Source organism: Rhinopithecus bieti, unplaced genomic scaffold, assembly GCF_001698545.2.
Source record: "Rhinopithecus bieti isolate Rb0 unplaced genomic scaffold, ASM169854v2 scaffold_3878, whole genome shotgun sequence".
In the NCBI taxonomy this organism is placed as follows: Eukaryota; Metazoa; Chordata; class Mammalia; order Primates; family Cercopithecidae; genus Rhinopithecus; species Rhinopithecus bieti.
The window spans coordinates 3,877,720-3,901,485 of record NW_016805059.1 but is presented as its reverse complement, the minus strand read 5'-3'; the positions used below and the strand labels follow the sequence as shown (position 1 = coordinate 3,901,485).

The following is a 23,766-nucleotide window of genomic DNA, read 5'->3' as shown; positions in this document are numbered from 1 at the left end:
ATGCAATATACCCAGGTAACTTAACCTGCACATGTGTCCCCTGAATCTAAAATAAAAGTTGGAAAAAAAAAGTAGTTTCTTCCAGTGTAAAACTACAGAATAAATAGGACAAATCCCAAAGGTAAAGAACTGCTCTTTTCATGTTACTAAAGAGAGCACTTCAAACAATGGAGGAAGAAATCTACATATAATTCACAAAATGGGATTAAAAATACATGAAAAAAGAGCTATTAATAAATATGCCTCTTGTGTTTCTTCCCTTTAAAACTCAAAACAGTGTGGTCTGCCTTGTGCCCACATCAAAGAAAGCCAGTGAACTAAGAATAAGAGAAATGAAGGCTCAACTCAGTATCTCTCTCCTGGCGCCTAAACACATTTTACAAAAATGTTCTTTGAACCAACAACAAACCCAGAAAACCAGAAACAGAACAGGAAGATAAACCCACAAGAGAAAACAACCATGACATCGTCACACCCCCTTCTAGTTTTCTCCAAAACATTTTTCATACCAGATGAACACAGTAAGTCAAAGAGCTCTATTTTTAATGCATGAGTCTTGGTTGTGGCATAACATATCAATGAGAAATCTTTTGTCTTCAGGAAAACACAAGCCTATAACAGAAAGCATGTAAGTTTATCAAATAGCATGTCTGATAGAGAAAACATCAAAATGAAAGAATGAATGAACCAGTGTGCAAATGAATATCTCTAAGAGAGAATTCTATAGTAATTCAGGAAGAAGTAGCAATGTATAAATGGGCTCATCAATTCTCAATATTCTTCTCATATGATACAACAGCTCAACCTGCCTATATAAGAACTTAGGATAAAAAGGAAGAAGGAAAGTTAAAAGGTGTTGAGACTAGCTTGAAGAATTTCCATTGTCAAGGGCAGGGAGTTATTTTGGAAGATAATAGAATAAATCCAGAGATAAAGGGAGGTGAGAAAAAGTAAAGTGCCACCATAGGTAGGCTGGAGAGAAAGTCTAGGGAGAGTTTTGAGGAAACGTGGGGATAGGCCATAGAGTCACTTACCATGTTGTGATTCAGAAAGAGGATTTTAAATAATGTTTCGCTCCATATATCAATGAAACTCCCATGCAATTTTTAGGAGGCTGTAGGAAGGATTTAAGATACTTTTTAAATATTTCTAGATGTTATTTATTCATTTATTCCACAAATATATGGTACGGGCACTTTCTTAGGACTGTGTTTACATTGGCAGCCTCTGTAGAGACCAGCCATATGATGGAAGCAAGAAAGTCTAGCTTTATGTAGGTTCCTGAAAGAAAATATCCAAAGAAGAAGACTACAATTGAGCCTAAGCAACTTCCCATCTCTAGCTAACTTTATTGTAAGAATACAGTATAAAATACATAAAACACACAAAATATGTGTTAACCCACTATTTATGTTATGGGTAAGGCTTCCAGTCAGTAATAGGCTATTAGCAGTTAAGTTTTGCAGGAGTCAGAAGTTATGCACAGATTTTCAACTATGTGGCGGGTCAGCATCTCTACCCTCTGCATTGTTCAAGCGTCAATTGTGTATTCTAATACTGCTTCTTCTTCTATTCTTTGAGAACATCCTTGTATAGAAAATGTGTTACAGTCATTATGGAAAAAAGTATGGAGGTTCCTTTAAAAATTAAAAATAGAACTAAAATATGACCCCGAAAGTCTACCTCTGGTACACATCCAAATGAAAAAAACAGTCAGTATGTCAAAGATATATTTGCACTAGTATGTTCACTGCAGCATTATTCGCAATAGTCAAGATATAGAATCAACCAAAGTGTCCGTCCATAGATAAATGGATAATGAAAATGTGGTATATATATACAATAGAGTACTATTCAGCCTTAAAACAGGACAGCCTATCATTTGTGACAACAATGGATGAACCTCAAGGATATTATGCTAAATAAATAAGCCAGGCACAGAAAGACAAATACTGCATGATCTTGCTTTTATATGTGGCATTTAGAAATATTGAACTCACAGAAACAGAGAGTAGAATGGTGGTTGACAAGGGCTGGGGTAATTGGAGATGTTGGCCAAAGGGTACAAAGGTTCAGTTAGACAGGGTAAGCTCTAAAGATCTATTTTACAGTATTAATAATAATGTATTAATAATAATATATTCTATACTTGAAAGTTGCTAAGAGAGTAGATCTTAAATATTCTCACCACAAAAAGTTCTAAGTGTGAGAGGTGATAGATATGTTAACCAGCTTGATTTAATCACTTCACAATATACACACATCAGAACATCACCTTGTATGTCATAATTATATACAATGTGTTTTCAGTTGCTGTCAACCAACAGATGAACTTTCAGAACTCAGCCATTCAACTTGGGGGCAGCCTGTTCACCGGACAACTTTTTCCCATAGCTAGTCACGATGTTTTTTCATTCTCTTCGAAAGGTTAAAGTAAAGCACTACCAGGCCTCATGAATTTCTCATGAGTTATGATTAAGTGCGACCAAATTCCAAGCACTATTTGACTGAGAAATGTCTTCAATCTAAATACACGGGTATCAAACGGCCAACAATAACAACCCAAGGCTATTTCCATATAAATTTGGTCTTTGCTTAAAAATAAAATTCCATGAAAGTTCCCTAAGATAATGACCCACACAGAGCGTTTTCCACGATTAACAATGGCATTTGTGTTATGGTCGCTGCCAGGAAGGGAAGCATGAGTCTGGCTTCGGCCAGGACAGTAAGAGAGATCTCTTCTAAAAACAGAATATGGTATAGCTCATTCTTCCAGATCTTCCAGGGGAAACTGAATGATGAGTGTGTGAATGTCTTTTTAAAACAATCTGTGAAATGCTTTTAGATCCTGTGCCCTGATTACTGGCTGACCTATATATTTTTGGCAATGCTAGTGCCTTAGAGGACCTGACGATTTGATGGGCAGTTAAGTCCTCAGTTAAGATGAATTTTGAAAAAGCTGAGATTAAGCAGACTAATTTTCCACAAAAGTATTTTCTTCTGATCTTTGAAATGTTAAAAGGGCCACATCAGTGTATTATTTTGAGCAAGGAAAGTTTTGTCTTACAAAGACTGCCAGTATAAACAACAAATCCCTGGCCAGACAAAGCACAGTTTTCAGGCAGAAGCAGCGGCTCTCTACCTAATGGGGCTGGGTGAGGGCACACTCACACAGGACGTTAGATTTCCTGTGTAAACTATCATTTTTTCTACTGTATATGGCTATTACAAAGCATGTTGTGAAGATCCAGTAGGACAATGTACAGAAAATGTCTAGTGTAGCATCTGACATTATCATTATCATTACAACAGAAACACATTCTACCCATTGTTTGGATCAGGTGGAAAAATGCAAAAGAAAACAATTCTTTTTTTTGTTTGTTTTTTTGCAGCCTCATTTTTGGACCAGAGTATCTCTAAGTATCTCAAAGGTATTGTAATGTCATATTATATATTTGAAATTTTTTTTATGCTCTTATAATCAAATATTTAAACCATTATTTTGTTAGCAACAAAATTCTATTCAAGCTAATGAACAGAAAATGGAAGGTAACTTCTTAAATATTCATTATTTCTAAAAGACAGCTTGCCCACTGGACTTCCTTGGCAGATATGCAATTACCGTTGTAGAGAACTAAAAGGAGCTTTAGGTATCATTTTAAAAACAAGGAAACTAAAACCCAAAGAGACTAAAGGAATGCCAGACCGAGTACAAAGAAAAGGATCTACTTTGGATGCCTGTACAAATGTCTTTGCACTAATCTTAGCTATTAATACATCAAAATGAGGCTCAGTCACCCTCATGTCACCCTCAGATGGCATGATCATACAAATAAAGGGAAATTAACATTTGCAAGGTAAATACTGGCCAACTGTTTCTACATAAATTATTGCCTTTAGTTCTCTCACAAAAACTTTGAAACATAGGTATTATCAGTGCTACTTTTTCGTTTTTTGTTTTTTTTTTGGAGACAGGGTTTTGCTCTGTCACTCAGGCTGGAGGACAGTGGCCTCATCATAGCTTCATAGCTCACTGCAGCCTCAAACTCCTGGCCTCGAGCCATCCTCCCATCTCAGCCTCCCAAGTAGCTAGGATTATAGGAGTCAGCCACAGAGCCCAGATAACACTACCTTTTTTTTTTTTTGAGACGGTGTCTCTCTCTGTCACCCAGGCTGGAGTGCAGTGGCGTGATCTCGGCTCACTGCAACCTCTGTTTCCCAGGTGTAAGCAATTCTCTGCCTCAGCCTCCCGAGTAGCTGAGATTACAGGCGTGTACCACTAAGTCTGGCTAATTTTTGTATTTTTTTAAGTAAAGACAGGGTTTCACCATCTTGGCCAGGCTAGTCTTGAACTCCTGACCTTGTGATCCACCCGCCCTGGCCCCCGAAAGTGCTGGGATTACAGGCGTGAGCCACCACACCAGGCCAACACTACTTTTAAGGTAAGGACACTGAGGCCAATAAAGACCACAAGATCAGTAGTAGGCAAAGCTGGGACTGAGATCCAGGTCTGGTCTAACAGACTACAAAGCCTCAGCCCTTTTCAATATACTTCAGTGCCTGCTGGAAGGTAAAGTGAGTCCTGCGACACTCCCATTATTGAAAAAATGTCACTTTTTCTAATTTTCTGGCTGTTAAGTGGTTAAGCAGAAACTTTATAGCCAAAGGATGAAAACTACTCCAAGATCACGTACCTGTGGTGGAGTCAATGGTAAAAAGGGACGACACATCTCCTGGAATAAGCTCATAAGCCACTGTCCCATATATCCCAGAGTCCCGGTCAGTGGCAAGAACACTGATGATCTCAGTGCCTGGCTGGGTCTCACCACTGATGCTCGTCACATAGGTTGATGGGTTAAACACAGGATGATTATCATTCACGTCCTCCAGGTCCACACGAACAAAGGCTTGGGCACTTAGCCCACCCTGGTGGATGAATGAGCAGTGATTACAAACGGGTTTTTGCTGAACACTGGGATGTAGAATAATTGACAATGGCCCTAGAATAGTCTTGAAACAACAAAATTTGAATATGTAGGAGGGTGTATATATGTATATGTGTATGTATATATACATACAAACTACACACGCACACATACACACCCACAAACACATCTATAAATTCATTTTATTTCCAACCTTGATGTATGAATTCATAAGTAATAGCATGGTATGTATACTTCACTGCTGATTCTTTTTTTTTTTTTTCTTTTTTTTTTGAGATGGAGTCTCGCTCTGTTGCCCAGGCTGGAGTGCAGTGGCTGGATCTCAGCTCACTGCAAGCTCCGCCTCCTGGGTTTACGCCATTCTCCTGCCTCAGTGTCCTGAGTAGCTGGGACTACAGGCACCTGCCACCTTGCCCGGCTATTTTTTTTTTTTTTTTTTTTGTATTTTTTAGTAGAGATGGGGTTTCACCGTGTTAGCCAGGATAGTCTCGATCTCCTGACCTCGTGATCCACCCTTCTTAAGCATGGAATGAAATTTCCACTTAGAGCAGCTGTGAGGCAACAATTTCAGAATAGAGGCCAAATATATTCAAGGAAAGTTGTCCTGATGTCCAAAAAGAAATCAAAATCACTTTTATCCCTAAGATAATTTTTAAATGAATGCTGGTAAGTGCTAAGAAGAAGGTGTGAGGGAGCCTGGGTGGGGGGGTGCCCAGGTGAAGCCCTCACTAGGAAGGTACCACTGCTGTGCAGACCGCCCCACATGAGGCAGCTAGACTTCAGGTACCAGAAAGGAAAGAGTAACAGGCAGAGGAAAGAGCAGAGCCAAAGGCACTGAGGCAGAAACTGCATGTGCCTCTCAGGCCTGCTCAGCCACAGCAAGGAAGCAGGAAGGGCTGAGGTCAGAGAGGCAGGAGTGAGTCCCAGGGACCTCTGCAGGTCTCTGGAAGGACATGGTTCTTCCACACAGGAGGGCTTTGAGCACAAGAGTGACCTGATTTCACTGAGATGTTAACACTGCTCTAGCCGCAGTGTTCAGAACAGACTGAAGAGCAGCAGAGTGGAAGGAAGGAGAATGGGCAGGAGGAGGCTCTTTGAATCAAGTCCAGAGTGGATGGGGCCTGAAGGAGGACAGGAGCAGTGCAGGTACTCATCCCAGATCCTGGGGGCCAGATTTGTTTGGGAATTCTGGATTTTTCAAGTTTTAGAAGGAAATACAGCACCTAAAGTAGTGAGAAATGAATCCCATACTGCTTATTTTGTGTTGCCTCCATCTAAAATCAAGGAGAAAGAGAGCAAATGAAATAGAAGAAAATAATCCTCTGCAATTTTTACTTTTCTAAAGTAAAACACATGTTCCTACTTTAAAGCACCATTTTCCATTTCTATCTGGTACATGTTGACACTTTCATCTTTGACAAAAATCCTTGGTAAGTCACAACGGCCTGGGTTTTCTCACTCATGCGTCCTCCCCTCCTCATCTTTTTTGTTTCCTTTTCTACTTTGGCAGGGAGGCACAGAGCAAGGAGGAAAGAACGACAAGGAGGAAGAAGATTTGGCAAGAGACAAAGGGAGAACTGCTGCCATGCAGACAGAGAGGAAGCACTTGTTGACAGGGAGCGGGGGAGGGCAAGAAGGAAGATTGGGAAGAAGGTAAGACAAACCCAGAAATGACTCTTCCGCTCTTAGCTCTGAGGTCCCTTATACTCCAGGCTTTGAGGACTAAAAAAAGGATGGGAAATAATTTTAGAAACAAGTTCTGATTTTCCGTCCCGGGGCGCGGTGGCTCAAAGCTGTATCCCAGCACTTTGGATGAGGCGAGACGGGCGGATCCACGAGGTCAGGAGATCGGAGGGACCAATCCCTGGCTAATACGGTGAGAAACCCACGTCTCTACTTAAAAAATACAAAAAAACGCCGGGCGGACGAGGCGGTGCGCCGATTGTAGTCCCAGCTACTCGGGGAAGGGCTGAAGGGCAGGAGGAATGGCCGTAAACCCGGAGGCGGAGCTTGCAGTTTAGAGCTGGAGTCCGGGGCCACTGCACTCCAAGGGCCTGGTTGGCAGAGCAAGAACTTCCGTCCCAAAAAAAAAAAAAAAAAAAAAAAAAAAGTTTTCTTGATTTTTCCCATGTTCTGAGTTTTTAATAAAGTGCCCAGAGGCCATGCCAAGGGTAGCCATGCCAGGTATCAATTAGAATAGGAGAAATGGGGCTGGTTATGATTCCACAAAGAACAATGCAAGTTCATCCATCTGGCCTTTATCGGGGGACTGCAGACTAGTGAGAAGCTTATAGAAAATATTCCTTCACCCTGCTGCTGCTCCAAACTGCCTTCCATCTCAGTTTTGCTTTCCCTTTTCCTTTCCCTTTCCTCTTTCTTCTTTATCTCTCCTCAAGTTCAAGAAGTCACTTAGGGTTGAGGTAAAAGAAATAATGAAAAAGTGGGGAAAATATGAAGAAATGAATATTGCCCCAGCTTACGATATTTAAGAACAAAAATCCTAAATCAGGCAATGCTATAAAAAATAAACAAATGTTGGATGCACAAAGTGGAAAACGTCCTGTCACTGAACAATACTTCTTTTTGTTTTTTTTTTTGAGACAGAGTTTCTCTCTTGTTGCCCAGGCTGGAGTGCAGTGGCGCGATATTGGCTCACCACAACCTCCACCTCCCGGGTTCAAGGGATTCTCCTGCCTCAGCCTCCTGAGTAGCTGGGATTACAGGCATGTGCCACCACACCCGGCTAATTTTGTATTTTTAATACAGATGGAGTTTCCTCATGTTGGTCCGACTGGTCTCAAACTCCCGACCTCAGGTGATCCACCTGCCTTGGCCTCCCAAAGTGCTAGGATTACAGATGTGAGCCACGGTGCCTGGCCAACAATACATATTTGTTGCTGGTTGGGTAAGTACACTAGTGGGGTTAGGGAGGGCTGAGCTTGTAGTGGCAGAGGCTGGGCAGTCAGATTCCTCTCACCTGATTTAAGTGCTAAGGAGGACAGATTTATTCTACACAGCAGTAGACTCCATCAGTATAAAATGTGGTGCATACATTCTTAATATATATATAGTTTATCTGCTAATAAACTATATATATATTTACTGTGCTAATGTATTATTTATATTATAAATATCAGAAAAATAAAATGTAAAAGGACAGAATTCTAATGTTGTCTTCTTAAACACCCACATGGGACAACTATTGCTTTCCTTAATGAAATGACAAGAGGCATCTGGGGTAGGGAAGAAGAGATATATCTTAACAAAAAAATAAAGAAGTTCCTTAGACAAAAGGTGGGAAAATGCTGAATTCACCAAGTTAAGTGGATGCATTCTTTGCCTCAGAACTTCTCGCAGAGCCTTTTGTATGTACATTTCTAGAGGGAGTGAGTTCCGAGGTGTTCCCCACTCTTTTTAGGCTCCAGAATGCTCTTTGGAAGAAACATTTTGGGAAACCAGTTTCCCCCAGAACACAGTGCGGGAAAAGCTGATCTAAACTCATTTTCTCCATCCACTTAGAGTGTGTGCTTCCCAGTGCTGTGTAGCTAAACTTCTGTCTAACTGATGGAAACTGTTTTGATAATGCAACCTCATAAGAGACTGAATCAGAGCCACCCAGCAAAGCCACTGGCAGGTTCCTGGCCCTGAGAAACTATATAAGATAATAAATGTTTGCTATTTTAAGCTGCTAGCTTCAGGAATAATTTGTTATACAGCAATAGGTAGCTAATACATCCCATAAATTTCATGCATGAATATATCTTAATGTTATCTTATCCTTTCTTTTTGACCAATGATTCATGTGGCATTTTTATTTCATTTTAAGCATTTAATTGTGAGGATTATAGTAGGAAACTCAATTCCCTCAAGTTATACTGTAAAAGATGAAAGTAGTTTTGGAAAGCTCCAAGCTTGAAAGCATATAATATTGGAGGCAGGAGGGTCGCCTAGGGCAGTCAGCAGGTAGGGAACATTTTCTACTATTACTTCTACTTTGGTAATTGTCTGCTTTCCATTCTCTTTGTTCTTGCCTTCTGGGACTCCTGAATAGTAGAATATTAACAACATCTCTCCTTCACATCTCTTAGCTCTTGCGAGCTGTGGTTTCACTCCAGTGAGCTTTCTATGTCAATGAACTCCAGTCTGTATTTCATGATTAAATGAACAAAGGTGGAAGGAAATGAGGTTCCACCTTGTTCAAGGGGGAAAAAAAAGAAACCTAAGTTGTGACATCACCAAATCCAAGAGAAGCAGCGTCCAAAGAATATCTTCAAATTCATTGAAAGGACGTATCAGATAAAAATAAATAAAGAATTCCAAGATATGGCACAACAGTAACCATGTAGAGAAAAGCAGTTTTATAGGACAGGTAGAGAGGAAAAAATCGATCAAATAAAGATTGAAAAGTGAGGAAATGGAGACGACTATTTCAGTAGACTTGCTGTGTCGGAAAGGAGAGGAATAAAATGGTTTTCTGAAAAGGTACATGACATCAAAAGGGAATCCAGAGTAGATTTTTTAAGATAGGGACTATTATTATGCCCTGTATGCTTATGAGGGTCATTCAAAAGAACTTGATAAATTAAAGATGCAGGAAAAAAGAGAAAATCATTATAAAAATGTTATCTATAAGAAGGCCAGAATGGATGGGACCCTAAACAATAGAGATATTTGCTTTTGATGCAAACAGCGACATCTCTAAAAAGATAATAGAAAAGAACGTAAAGAATGTGAGCTGATATACAGGTAGGGTAGTGGATTTGGTGGCAGGAAGGTAAGACCTTTCGCTCTCAAGCAGACCTGTTATTTTTCTCCAAGTACGTTCAGCTGCTGCAAGTGTGGAAAAGGCAGAGTCAGATTTACACAGAGTTGGAGTTTTACCAGGAGAGTTCTATTGAGTGGGGATGATAAAGGAAGTTTGCAACCGCATGACTTTAGTGATGGGTAACAAATCAATGATCTTAACATGGGAGAAGAATTGTTGATTAGAGCAGAAGTGCTACAGTAAATTAGACAGAAAGATAAAAATGCTTATCAGATCTAGCATGCTTGAAGCCAAGATGTCAAAGCTGTGCAATTACTGATGATAATCCTTGGAAATTAGAAAGTCAAGGAACTGAGAGGCTCAGGGTGCTGTGTTGTTTAGCAAATGAATAGTAAAGTCTCCCAGAATGATGAGGAAACTGGTGAAGAGGAAGACTGTGAACAAAGTGTGAAAGTCCTAAGTGATAAAGAGGTTTAAATCATGATGGGGGAAAAAAAAAAAAGGAGGAGTATCTATGGTAATCTATGGTATAGTCACACAACAAGAACTTCAAAAGGGATTCATTTTTGATAGAGAAAGGAGTAGAAATTATTTGGATGCTGCCTTGGGCAACAAACAGGGCACCCAACTCACTTTCTGCCAGCTTTTGATTGGTGGACTATGGGCTTCCTTGTGAGAGTGCAGAAAAGAATGGGTATCCTTGGCAGGTAGGTTGTTTTTAATCAGGGCCATAAGTTAAAGGAACAAACAGAGACTAACTTAAGTTCATAAAAGAGTTTGCTAAATAATGGACCACGAGTTCCAAAGGGCATGGTAGAAGCATTTCGAAGGGCAGAGAAGGTGGGTAGGTGTATTAGACCATTCTCACATTGCTATAAAAAAACCTGAGACTGATTAATTTATAAGGAAAGAGGTTTAATTGGCTCATGGTTCTGCAGGTGAACAGGAAGCATAGCAGCTTCAGCTTCTGGGAAGACCTCAGGAAGCTTCCAATCATGGCAGAAGGCAAAGGGGGTGCAGGAACAGGAGCAAGAAAGAGAAGGCGGAGGCGAAGGGGTGTTGCTACACGCTTTTAAACAGCCAGATCTCATGAAAACTTGCTCACTATCATGAGAACAGTACCAAGGGGGGATGGTGCTAAACCATTCATGAGAAATCCACCCCCATGATCCAAACACCCCCCACAAGGCCCCACTTCCAACACTGGGGATTACAGTTCGACATGAGATTTGATGGGACACAGATCCAAACCACATCAGTAGGAGATTGATTCAAATTAAGGGATGAACTGAGCAGGGTGGGGAAGAGAATATGGGTAATAATAAAAGGCTGGGATGCTTAAACTATTAGAGATTAGAAGGCAGTAAAGAGGTATTGAAGATATTTTGGGATACATCCTGCTCATAGATTAAAGAATGGTGGGAAATCTAAGATATGGTCCAGACAATTTAGTTAGAAAACACGGTACAATGGGGCAATGTGGCAACTGCTCATTCCTAGAACAGGTGAAGGGTGGTAATGAAGCAAACAAAAGACAGGAATAAGCATTTGAACATTTGTTAGAACATGAAAAAACACACTCTATTAAAATGAAAATGAGTGTGCCTTTTTATTCAGCAAGTTTACGTTTTGATAGTAACTGCATTGCACACAAACTATGAGCACAACTTCAGTAGCCAAATTTTCTCATGAATGTATACACCAGTGAAGAGCTCAGTCCATTTACTTCCTATATTGCTTGTCTGACAAAATCCTCCCTTAAACATTGAGTGGTGAGATGGCGTTGAAATAGTTTTATCTCAAACACATATGTCAGCTACAGAGTCCAGGATGTAACAAAAAAATAGAGATAGAGTGTTAACAAGCATACACACCAAAAAAGATCTATGTGGTAAAAATGAATGGGAAAAGGACACATAAAATTAGATATAAACATGGAATAATTAAATTATAGAGTTTTATTGTGAAAAACCACTTGATTGCCAATGTAATCCAATTGTTTGGTTCCATTATGTAATTTTATAGCATTCTCATGATTTATGAGATAAACAGCAGCAGCAGTGGCAGCAAAAATAGAGTATTTCAGAAGTAATATCGGTAGAGCAGAAGTGACTCAGTTGAAAAAATATTGACAGTTATCACAAGGATAAATAGAGCAGTGACAACGAACATCAATGTATTTTACAAGAAAAATTCTTCTACTGGCAGATAAAAATCTCTTAGTAACCACCGGCAAATGGGTTCTCAGCAATTTTCTTCTAAAGGGCTTTCAGGACATTCATTAGAAACAGAAAGAATCAGAGGAAAAACCATAGATTGTCAAGGTAATAATATAAAGTTAAAGGACTTCTGTCAAGGTTCAGTTTATTGTTTTAAATAAATTCATTATGGCCTAGAATCCAACAACGTAAACCTAAAATATCCTGTCTGCATTAATTTATTCTTTGAATGCAGTCTACATTGCTTTCAGGGGAAGACTACTGATCATTACCAACCTTGTCATCTTTCTCTTTGCCAACCTTTTTGACTATGCATTTCTGAGGGACATGTACTGCTAATTAATATTGCAAAGAATAATTATGATAGATGCAGAAGTCATCCTGTAAAAACTCAGTTCATCACAGAAATTCATGAGGATTACGCAGTCAACAGAGTAAACACTGCACACTGGATAACTTTATATTTGTATATATGTTTATATACACATATACATACTATATGAGTATACATACACATACACTCACATGAAAGCACATATGTTGCTTGCTCTCCATATATTGTGAGGCAAACGTAAGGAATGCTGGAGGCAGTTTTAGGTCCAGAGTGAAGGTTAGGGATTTGTTAAAAGCTTGTGATGTGGAGGCTCTTCCAGAATCTGTTTTTTAAAATGCATCCCTGGGCTTGTGCCAGGCCCTGTTTTCACAAAAACCTACTTCCAGGAGGGGTCCTGCTTCCAGGAGGGGACCTGCTTCCAAGATGGCTCCCTCCTGCACACAGTTCCCTTCCTGGATCTCCATTCAGCCTCATACCTGCAAGACGGGCAAGAGGGCAAGAAGGAGAAAACCACAGCCAAGATGGAGAAGGTGTGCAAGCACTCAGGGGAGAAGGCACCAGATGTTTAAAAGACTCAGATTATAAAAACATCATGTTCCTCACCTTCACCAGGGCTAAATGTATCATTCTATGCTCATCCTGAAAACAATGAATTGATCCTTTTAGGAGGTGAATATTTTAATAGCAAAAAAACTTGCTTACATAACCACTTCTATATCTATAATACCAGAAAGGACACCTGGATTAAAGTCAAAATTCCCAATTCACTTCTGGGGCACTGTGCTCTCCAGGCTGTGGTGGTGCATTGATGTGGCAGACAGGTTATGAGTGTTTGCAAGCAAGCTTGCTTCTCCTGATGGATAGCAGTTCTACCACTACTAGGATCTCTATGTCCTGCATCTGGCCACCAAAACCTGGCAGCTAGTTGAACCAACAGGGGCTCGTTTTGATCACAGTGGACAGCAGACAGTAGCCTGGAAGACACAGCTAATTCTTTTTGGTGTTTTTCATGAGAGTAATGTTTCAAACCCATTATTGAATTATAGGATGGCATTAAACAATTGTCTCAAAATCTATCAAGAATAAATTTCTAAAGCCTTGGATTAATATTTGGGTGTGCATCTATTGGGCTTCAAATAATTACCTAGACTTGAATTAATATAAATTCTGTTTACTCCTATTTTTTGTTTCCTACATATTTTCTTACATAGAATCAGGGATTCCTGAAACCACATAGTAAGGTATTGGCAAAAACCTAACCAAACAGATCATGAATATTTTATTGAATATAAAGGGCTTTACGTTCTTGTTCATTTTTACATGTTTACTTGCAATACATTTAGACTCATTTTTTCCCAAAAATTCATAGCTTAAATAGGTGGATTCTCTCATTAATTTCAAAAGAGAACAATTAGACTAGAGAGGTGTTAGTAGGGTCCGTCTATACAAAAGAGTAGTAAGCAGATGAAAAAGAAACAAGGAAGGTCTTCAAAATGTATAAGTGAAAAATATAAGTAAGGTCTCCAAAATGAAATAAGTGAAAAAAAAAATCAAAGTGCAGAATGGTGTGTATAGTAGGCCACCTTTGCTGTAAAAAATGCAAATTGAACATGTTGTTTCTAAACTGTATTTGGAAAGGTAAATGGTCAAGAATAGTTAAGGCCAAGACCTATGATAAAGCTAAAATAATTAAGAGAGATGTTGCTAGCACTAAAGTGGATAAATAGGTAAAAATGAGAATAATCATTTCAGTAAGTGGTGCTGGGTTAACCATAGGGAAAAAAATAACAAAACTTCATCCCACCAGATTGATAAAAAGTAAGTATGAAGGTAAGAAAACAATAAGAGAACACCCTCATATCCCTAAGATAAGCAAATATTTCTTAAAAGAACACAAAAATCACTAGCTATAAAGGAAAACAAACTGAGAAACTACTAAGCTCTATTATGATGAAGAACTTCTGTTCCTCAAAAGAAACCATTAAGGATAGAAAAGGCCAACCATGGAATGGGAGAAAAATATATGCAATAAATATATCCAACAAAGGACTTTCAGGCCAAAAATATAAAGAACTCATGCAAGTCAGTAAGACAAAGATCCAACAATAACAATAGAAAATGAATAAAGGATTTTCTTCTTGTGAAGAACAGACACTTCACAAATTATACAAATAGCAATAAACATGAAAAAACCTCATTAGTTATCAAACAAAGTAAAACCCCAATGTGATATACCATTACATAAGTACTATTATTGCTATAATAGAAAAGGCATTAAATATCAAATGTTAGGGAGAATGTATAGCAAATGAAATTTTCATACTTTACTGGTGGGAGTGCAATTCTACTCCTAAGTATATACTCAAGAGAAATGCTTACATTTGTTCACCATATTGCAAGTATAAGAATGTTAAAAGAAGCACATCCAAAAATGGGTACCATTAATTATAGGTTAAAATTATTGTATATTCACATAAAGTCATACTATAAACCAATGAGAATGAGTGAACTATTGCTATACACAGCAGCGTAAATGACTCCGGCAAATAATGTTCAGCAAAAGAAACTCGATAGAAACACATACTGTATGATTCCATTCACTGAAAGTTTAAAAAATTGGTATACTAATGCTTGGTGTTAGAAGTCAACAGTGGCTTCTAAAAAGGCAGGGATGGGGGATGGGGAGGTGGAGGGAGGACAGTTACAACAAGAGGCAAAGAGGGGCCTCTGGGTTTTCTTATTTGCTTTTAATGTTTTCTCATTTGCTTTTATGGGTCTGTTTATTTTGCAAAATCCATTGAGCTATACACTTATTATTTGTGCATTTCTCTGTATGAATTTTATATGTCAATTTAAAAGTTTAACAACAAAAAAAGACAAAGGAATCAAATTGAAAGTGCCTTCACTGATCAAGAATGGGTCAATGAGAACATCAGAAAGGATAGGGTCAGCAATGTATTGAAATACATTAAATTTTTTAAAATCCAGGAATTTATACTCAAACTAGAAAAAATTTATTGTTTACCTTTGGAGATAGTTAAGACAGCAAGTTACTATTCAAAAAATCTGGTAAAATAAAAACAAATAATAAAGCCTTATCCTGCATTTCCTATGTGAATTACACTTAAGAGTAATCAAATAGTTGTTGTGAGAACATTTTCCTTAGTTGAAGAATTCCAGATAATAAATGCAAAGGAATAATAGAATTCAAAAGTTACCATTCTTCAACCTGTAACAAAATAATGGTATGTGTCTGCTGATGCAATAAGAAGCAAATGGCATCACCTAAATGAATCTGAAAACAGTCAGCTCTCTGTCTCTAATGCCAGTTTATAGGAAATAGAGGGAATGGAAGAACACGGTAAATGAATCCCAAGGATGTAATCAGCCACATTTAGCATGTGGAAAATCTACCAGACAAATGACTTGGTTTTTTTAAAAAGCCATAGGAGAACAGGTAAGAGGCCTGACTGTTATACATGGAAACTTAAAGAATATATCAATCAAATCAATTTGTGAACTTATTGGGATCTTCATTCAAAGAAACCAACTATAAAAGACATGTTTAGATAATCAAGAAAATTTAACATAGAAAGGATATTAGCTATCATTAAAGCATTATTGTTAATGTTTCATAGTTTTGTGTTTTCAAAGTCATTATTTTTTAGAGGTATTATTGAATTATTTGTGGGTGAAATAACATGCTTGATATTTGCTTCAAAAAACTTCAGCAAAGGAAAGAGGCAGTGACACATGAAGCAGAATGACCCAATTGTTGATCATCATTGGTCCTCTGTGGCTCACATAATCACAGTGGCTCACTCGTGATTATGTTTAAAATAAACTTCATACATAAAAACTTACCCCGTCCTTAGCTTTCACCAGGAGATCATAGGTAGCAGGATCCCTTTCCCTGTCAATATCTTGAGAAACACAGATTCGCCCATCATGAGGGTCGATCCGGAATGCCTGAGGTGCTTCATAGCTCAGAAATCCATCATAAAGAGAATACTCAATAAAGCCATAGAGTCCTGAATCTGCATCAGAGGCTGTCACCTATGAGACAGAAGGGTGATCAGGAGGAAATAGAAATGCTAGCATTACTTTTCAGTTAGTCATGAATTATTACAATAATTTTCACAACCACATAACCCCCATAGCTATTCACAAAGCCTAGGCTGTGGTTTTATATCTCTCTCCTCGCTTACCTTCTGTGATAATTCCCCCTTCACTTTTCTTCTTTCTTTGTGAGTTCTCCTTTTCAATACCTTTTGCCCACTCATATCTTTTCAGATGATCTATGAAAGTTTGAGGTCCTTAGGGCTCAGCCCTGTGTTCTTTTTCTTCTTATTTCATTCACTATACCTAATAAATCTCATCCAATCTCAAAGATTTAAGAATACCCATAGGATTAAGGACCTGACAGCCAAGCTGTTGATTCCCTTTCATACCTAGGCCTTCAAGTGATAGGCTTGATGCCCCCTCCTTTGAGAGCAGCAAGGGGAGGGCCAAGAAATCAAGACAGTAAATGCCACCATTACTAGAAACCCAATCCCAAGGACAGAATTCATGCTGGAATGTGAGAGTTGAGTCTCCCTGGCCAGTTTTCCTTCTGGGAGTAATGTACCAGTCAGAGCCCTGCACAGTGGTATAGCATTCAGTCTCCAGGTGCCTGTAGGTACATGGGGAATGAAATCCAGCCCATGCTGTGCTCTCCAAAACAGGCACAAACACTGACATGCCCAGAGGAAAAGGCACCGTCTTATTTTGCCATACGTACCACTTATGTTACCAGCAATCCTGTACCTGATAGAAAAGATGAAGCAAGTGAAATTATAAAAGCACTTAACTTCTTTATACTAACTGTGGGAGTATACAGTGAGAAATACAACAGGCTCTATAGAACTCAAAAAATTCTCGAGCTCATAGGCTCATGATAGATAATGCTTTTAATTTACAACCCAACTAACAGTAAGAGCAAACACCTACATAGCACTTATAATTAAAGCAGCAATTTAAGGGAAGACAGGAAGGAAGAGAGGAAGAGAGGGAAGAGAAGGAAGGAAGGAAGGAAGGAAAGAGGGAGGGAGGGAGGGGGGAGGAAGGATTCTACGCTATAGAACACGTACTCTTATAAGAGCTTAAAATACGTTACATACTTACAACCTATAGGTACTAATGTTCGTTCTTCAGATCAGACAAGTCAGGCTCAGAGAGTTTATGTAACAGGCCAAAGGTCACATAAAGAATAAGTGTCAAAACTGAAATTCATATCCATACAATTGGCAGCAGAGGGCATGCTCTAATGACCATGATCTATGTGCTGCCTCCCAAATCTGACACCTTGTCATATAATCCTTTATTCACAGAAAAATCAGACCCCAAATCTCTTGACCTTCCTCTGATGCAGAATGTGCTAGATTATGTGTAGCACCATTCCAAGTAAATGTTTACCCCATGTATATGTTGTTTCTCACCATAATTCATTAACATGAAGGCAACTAGTAATGGTGCCTGTGCTCTTAAGTCTTAGCTGAACCTTTTATTCCATGTGATCAAATTCAACTGGGTTCCAGAAAGCAGAAATATAGAGTAAGTGATCACAATTGGAAATAAAAGAGAATTAAGCAGATTAATTCAGAAAGTCCAACTTCTCATTAATGGACATCACAGAAAAAGAGAAGAGAAAACAGATAAAATGAAAAAAAAAGGAACAAAGGAGCAGCTATTTCTTTGCCACAAGGACACATATGGGCAAGGTCCCCAAAGTCACTCTGACCGGGAAGGAGAGAGATGGAAGAGGCCTTCTGGCTTTTAACTTCTTCGGCCCAGAAGCCATGCTCAGCTCACATTCCACTGGGCAGAACTAGCTATGTGTCCCCAGCTTAGCTGCAAGGGAGGCTGAGAAAAGGAGAGGAGCATAAGGATATTTGGTGCATACAAATAGTCTCTGTCATACATATCATTAAGTCTAGAATATAAGAAGACAGGCACATAAGATTATGTAGGTCTCCAAGTAGATATACTGAAACTTAAGCAAGTGGAAAGTTATACCCAGAAATGGCTACCCAACACCACCCTACTATAGGTTTAGTTTTGGAAAATAACTCTGGATCTCTTGCATATATTTGTAAGGCTTTTAGGAGGAAGGCAAAAATAAAAGACAATTTCATCACCTACAATATTTGTGCTCCTCTTATACTCATTTAACTCTGGACTGAAAGCAAAATAATCAGCTTTTCATCAATACAATATACATGCAGGAGCTACACTTTAATTACAGTACTTTCCAAATAAAGCCTCACCCTGACAACGTGTTCAACAAAGTTCTCAATAAACCTTCTCCTTCATCCTGTTCCATCTTGAGCATATAACTAGAATGTGACTTTTGGAGCTATTTTGAAGTAGTCTAGCTTAGTGGTTCTCAACTAGGGACAAGTTTGCCTCCCAAGAAGACATTTAGTATGTTTAGAGACATTTTTGGTTGTCACAACTGGGGAAGGGTTTCTACTTTCGTTTAACGGTTAATTCGAGAGATATTGCTACAATGTATTATATAACATCCTACAATGCATAAGATAGACTTCACGACAAAGAATTATCTGGCCCAAAATGTTAGTAGTGCCTAGACTGAGAACCCCTGGGCATGACGAAACTCCTACCAACTGGCAGTGTTATTTTCCTGCTTTAATTGTCTATTTTTTGAACTGATGATACAGCCTTTAAATTTATCTTTTCTCTCATCTAACTCATATTCTGTAGCAAAATTATTCATCCTGTGCAACCATCTAACATATTTATAAGTTCTTCTCATCACGTCTTCTCATATTGTGATTCTTCTCATCAGTTGGGCTGAAGCAGGAAATCCACAAATTTCCCCACTACAAAGAACTAAACTCCAAATACATTTGGTCTATTCTATTCTGACAGCTGTTGATAATTTAGCAGCTTCAAATTCCTGAAGACACCAAATATATCTTCTAAAGCCATATGGTATTCTCAATAACTTCGCCTTCATTGAAAGACACATACAATGAACTTTTAAATTCTAAAATTCATTCTTAGCCTTTAATAGCACATATTAATAAGTAATTCAGCTTATATAAAACAAATTTCCTTATTTCTGCTTTCAAGACCTTTTTCTCATCTGGACTTTTGGCAAAGCACAATGTAAGGATACAAAAGTAGGATAAGAGTATTGATCTCAATTTATGTTAGCAATTCATATTCTGAGTTTCAGAATCATAACATAAGAATGTTTTTCTCCCTGTTTTGACCAAAATACCTAAAAATATTGACCCAGTATTCTCAACAACATGTCCCACCTATTGGGTCTTGAATGCCTGGAATTAATATTGGGTCTTGAATGGCTAGAATTAATTTGACATCTTTCTAAGATTTATATTTTCCAAAATCCATTGACTGACACATAAAATTTAGGCAAATTGAATAATAGCACATGGAAATGGCTTTGTCAAAGCTTCAAGAGGAAATCTTGCTTAGTTAATAAGCTCTGTGGGTCCTTTCTCCAGAGATGGTTGTTTAAATTGAGGCAAGAGGCACCCGGCCAACTCTATTATCGCAATCTTATGGTGCTGATTGAGCATCAAGAGGATATCTCAGGAGGATTTTTATCCCTATATCTACTTACTGAGCCACATTACAGCACTCTCAATAACATTCCTGTGTTCTTCATCCCAATCTCAATTTACCTATTTTAGACAGAGATGAATCTGATACTTTTTATTGTAAACTTCTTCCAACTCAGAATTGTTCTCCCTGAGTCTGATCTTTCACAAGTTTGATGGAAACATTATAAAATGCAAAATATCAATATATTATTAAAATCCCCCTGATTTCATCATCAGCTTTCTGGGATTTAAACAATTTTTATCAGACAAGGATGCACACTCTCACTACTCTTATTCAACATAGTACCAGAAGTCCTAGCCAGAGCAATCGGGCAAGAGAAATACATAAAAGGCATCCAAATAGGAAAAGAAGCCAACCTATCTCTCTTTACCGACAATATAATTCTATACCTAGAGAATTCATAAGACTCTGCCAAAAGGCTCCTGGAACTGATAAACAACTTCAGTGAAGTTTCAGGATACAAAATCAATATACAAAAATCAGTAGCATTCCTATACAGCAATAATGTTCAAGCTGCGAGCCAAATCAAGAACACAATCCCATTTACAATAGCCACCAAGAAATAAAATAACTAGGAATAAATCTAACCAAGGAAGTAAAGGATCTCTACAAGGAGAACTACAAAACACTGCAGAAAGAAATCATAGACGACACAAACAAATGGAAAAACATTCCATTCTCATTGATTAGAAGAATCAATACTGTTAAAATGGCCAGACTGTCCAAGGCAATCTATAGATTCAATGCCATTCCTATCAAACTACCAATATAATGTTTCACAGAATTATAAAAAACCATTCTAAAATTCATACGGAACTGAAAAAACACCCCAATAGTTGAAGTAATCCTAAGCAAAAAGAACAAAGCTGGAGGCATCACATTGTCCAACTTCAAGTTATACTATAGGGCTACAGTATCCAAAACAGCATGGTACTGGTACGAAAACAGAAACATAGACCAATGGAACAGAATAGAGAACCCAAAAATAAAGCATCACACCTACAGCCATCTGATCTTTGACAAAGTTGAACAAGCAATGAGGAAAGGACTCCTTATTCAATAAATGATGCTGGGGTAGCTGGCTAGTCATATACAGAAGATTGAAATTGGATCCCTACCTTTCACCATATACAAAAATTAATGAATTTTAATTTCAACTGGATGAATTTTAATTTTAATACACACAAATACACACGAATACACACGAATACACACAAATTCACAATACACACGAATTCACAATACACACGAATTCACAATATGTAAATATTTAAATGGATTAAATATTTAAACGTAAGACCTCAACCTATAAGAATCCTAGAAGAAAACCTAGGAAACAACATTCTGGACATTGGCCTTGGCAAAGAATTTATGACTAAGTCCTCAAAAGCAATTGCAACCAAAACAAAAATTGGCAAGTGGGACCTAATTAAACTAAAGAGATTCTGCACAGTATAAGAAAATCTCAGCAGAGTAAACAGACAACCCACAGAATGGGAGAAAATAATCTCAAACTATGCATCTGACAAGTCTAATGTCCAGAATCTATAAGGAACTTAAATAATTCAACCAGCAAAAAACAAATAACCCCACTAAAAAGTGGGCAAAAGACATTAACAGACACTTCTAAAAAGATGACATACAAGCAGCCCACAAACATACGGAAAAAATACTCAATATCACTAATCATCAGAGAAATGCAAATCAATACCACAATGAGATGCCATCTCGCACCAGACAGAATAGCTATTATTGAAAAGTCAAAAAATAACAGATGCTGAAGAGGCTATGAAGAAAAGGGGATGCTTATGCACTCTTGGTGAGAATGCAAATTAGTTCAGCCACTATGGAAAGAAGTATGGAGATTTATTAAAGAACTACCATTCTAACAATAATCCAATTACTGAGTAAATATCCGAAGGAAAACAAATTATTCTACCAATAAATTATTATAGCAAAAACGTAGAATCAACCTAGGGATCCATCAATGGTGGATTAAACAGAGAAAATGTGAACATAGGCACTATGGAATGCTACACAGCCATAAAAAAGAACAATATCATGTCCTTTGCAGAAATATGAATGCAGCTGGCTGCCATTATTCTAAGGGAATTAACACAGGAACAGAAAACCAAATACTGCAGTTCTCACTCTTAAGTGGGAGTTAAACATTATGTACATATGGGTATAAAAATGGGGACAATAAACACAGGAGACTACTAGAAGGGGGAGGTTGGGAGAGGGTTGAAAATCTACCCATTGGTTGCAACACTCACTGCCTGGGCAATGGGATCAATTGTACCCCAAACCTCAGCATCACGCAATACACTCACATGACAAACCTGCACATGTACCCCTGAATCTAAAATAAAGGTTGAAATTACAAAAAATAAAGTAAAATACAAATAAATAATTTTTATTACTTCCTTCATATTAACATCCAGGTAAGAATTCCTCCCTATGAATGTGTCACGAAGACAGAAGACAAACTGAAATCATTGGCTCTTGAAGGCATGTTTCCATGGTTTTTGTATGTTTTACAAGTGGAATGGATCTGCTTGCATCCCCCACATCAGGATAACAGGGTTTACTCCCCTTCAACATCAGTGGTCAGTCCAGCCATTTACATCAGCGAGATACCACCCAAAAGGCATGATGTGACAAGTTTGGCCATAATTCCTCTATCCACTCCTAAGTAACTGTATACTTAACTCAGCAAACGTTGTGGAAAAAAAAATAAAAAGGTCTCAGAGCCTAGTAAAAAAGAGCAATAAAACAGAAGTTTTATGGGGAAAAAATGGCAGCACTTGAGATGAAATTTAAAATTAAATAACCCACTTTTTTTCTTATTACAATTTCCAGTTTTTCTATCCATGAACATTTAACAATTTGTTTGAAGAAACAAAGTTATTATCACAACACACACATAGAACTTTACACAGAAAAGAAGAAAAAAATCATTCAATAACGTTTTACATTTGAAGCACTGGACAACCACTGATCCTGCAGCTGAAACAGGACTATAATATTCCAGTGGAACTTGGAATCAGCATTGGGGCCCACAACTAATGCAAGTATGCCATTCTCTCTGGACACCACTTGGCAAGTTCACCAAGTTCCAAAATCTAATGATCGAGACTTGATCTTTATTTTCTGAATTGTTTGGCAGCCTTTCACACAGCTAGTCATCACCTCCTTATTGAAACATATCCTTCATCAGACACCACATTATGGCCGTCCTCCTCATGCACCACTTTACTGACCTCACCTCAGTTTCCTTCACTGGTTTTGTATTCTCTTTCTGGTTTCTGAACACTATAGCACCCCAGAACTCAGTCTTGGGACTACCTCTTTTCAATCCACACTGACTGCTTGTAGGGGACTGAATGCTGGCCTCCAAAAAAACTGTCAGTGTCCTAATCCCCAGAACCTGTGACTATTCTCTTGTTTGATAAAGGAGTGACCACTACCTTATATGGCAACAGACAAGACTAAGTTGAGGATTTTGAGAGAAGAATCTTATCCTTGCTTATCTGGGTGGGTCCTATATCCAACAAATGTTCTTACAAGAGATAGGCAGAGGAAAGTCTACCCAACAGACGAGGAGGAGGCAATGTGACCAGGGAAGCAGAAATTGAAGGGATGTGGCCACAAGTCAAGGAACACCGACAGCCACCAGAAGCTGGAGGAGATAAAGAATGGAATGATCCCAGAGCCCCCAGAAGGAGCAAAGCCCTGCTGGATTGCAGACTTCTAGTCTCCAGAACTGCAAGAAAGAATAATTTCTGCTCTTTCTTTTGTTATTTTATTTTATTTTATTTTATTTTATTTTATTTTATTTTATTTTAT

At 38.3% G+C, this 23,766-nt stretch overlaps 1 protein-coding gene across 1 annotated transcript in view; it reads right to left on the bottom strand.

Annotated features, from left to right (window-relative positions):
• DCHS2 (dachsous cadherin-related 2) overlaps positions 1-23,766 on the bottom strand; it is a 169,550-nt gene that overhangs the window by 141,923 nt on the left and 3,861 nt on the right. The window contains 3 exon segments of the mRNA XM_017871086.1: positions 4,695-4,926; positions 16,129-16,320; positions 23,186-23,285. Of these exon segments, the coding sequence (XP_017726575.1) occupies positions 4,695-4,926; positions 16,129-16,320; positions 23,186-23,285 (524 nt within the window).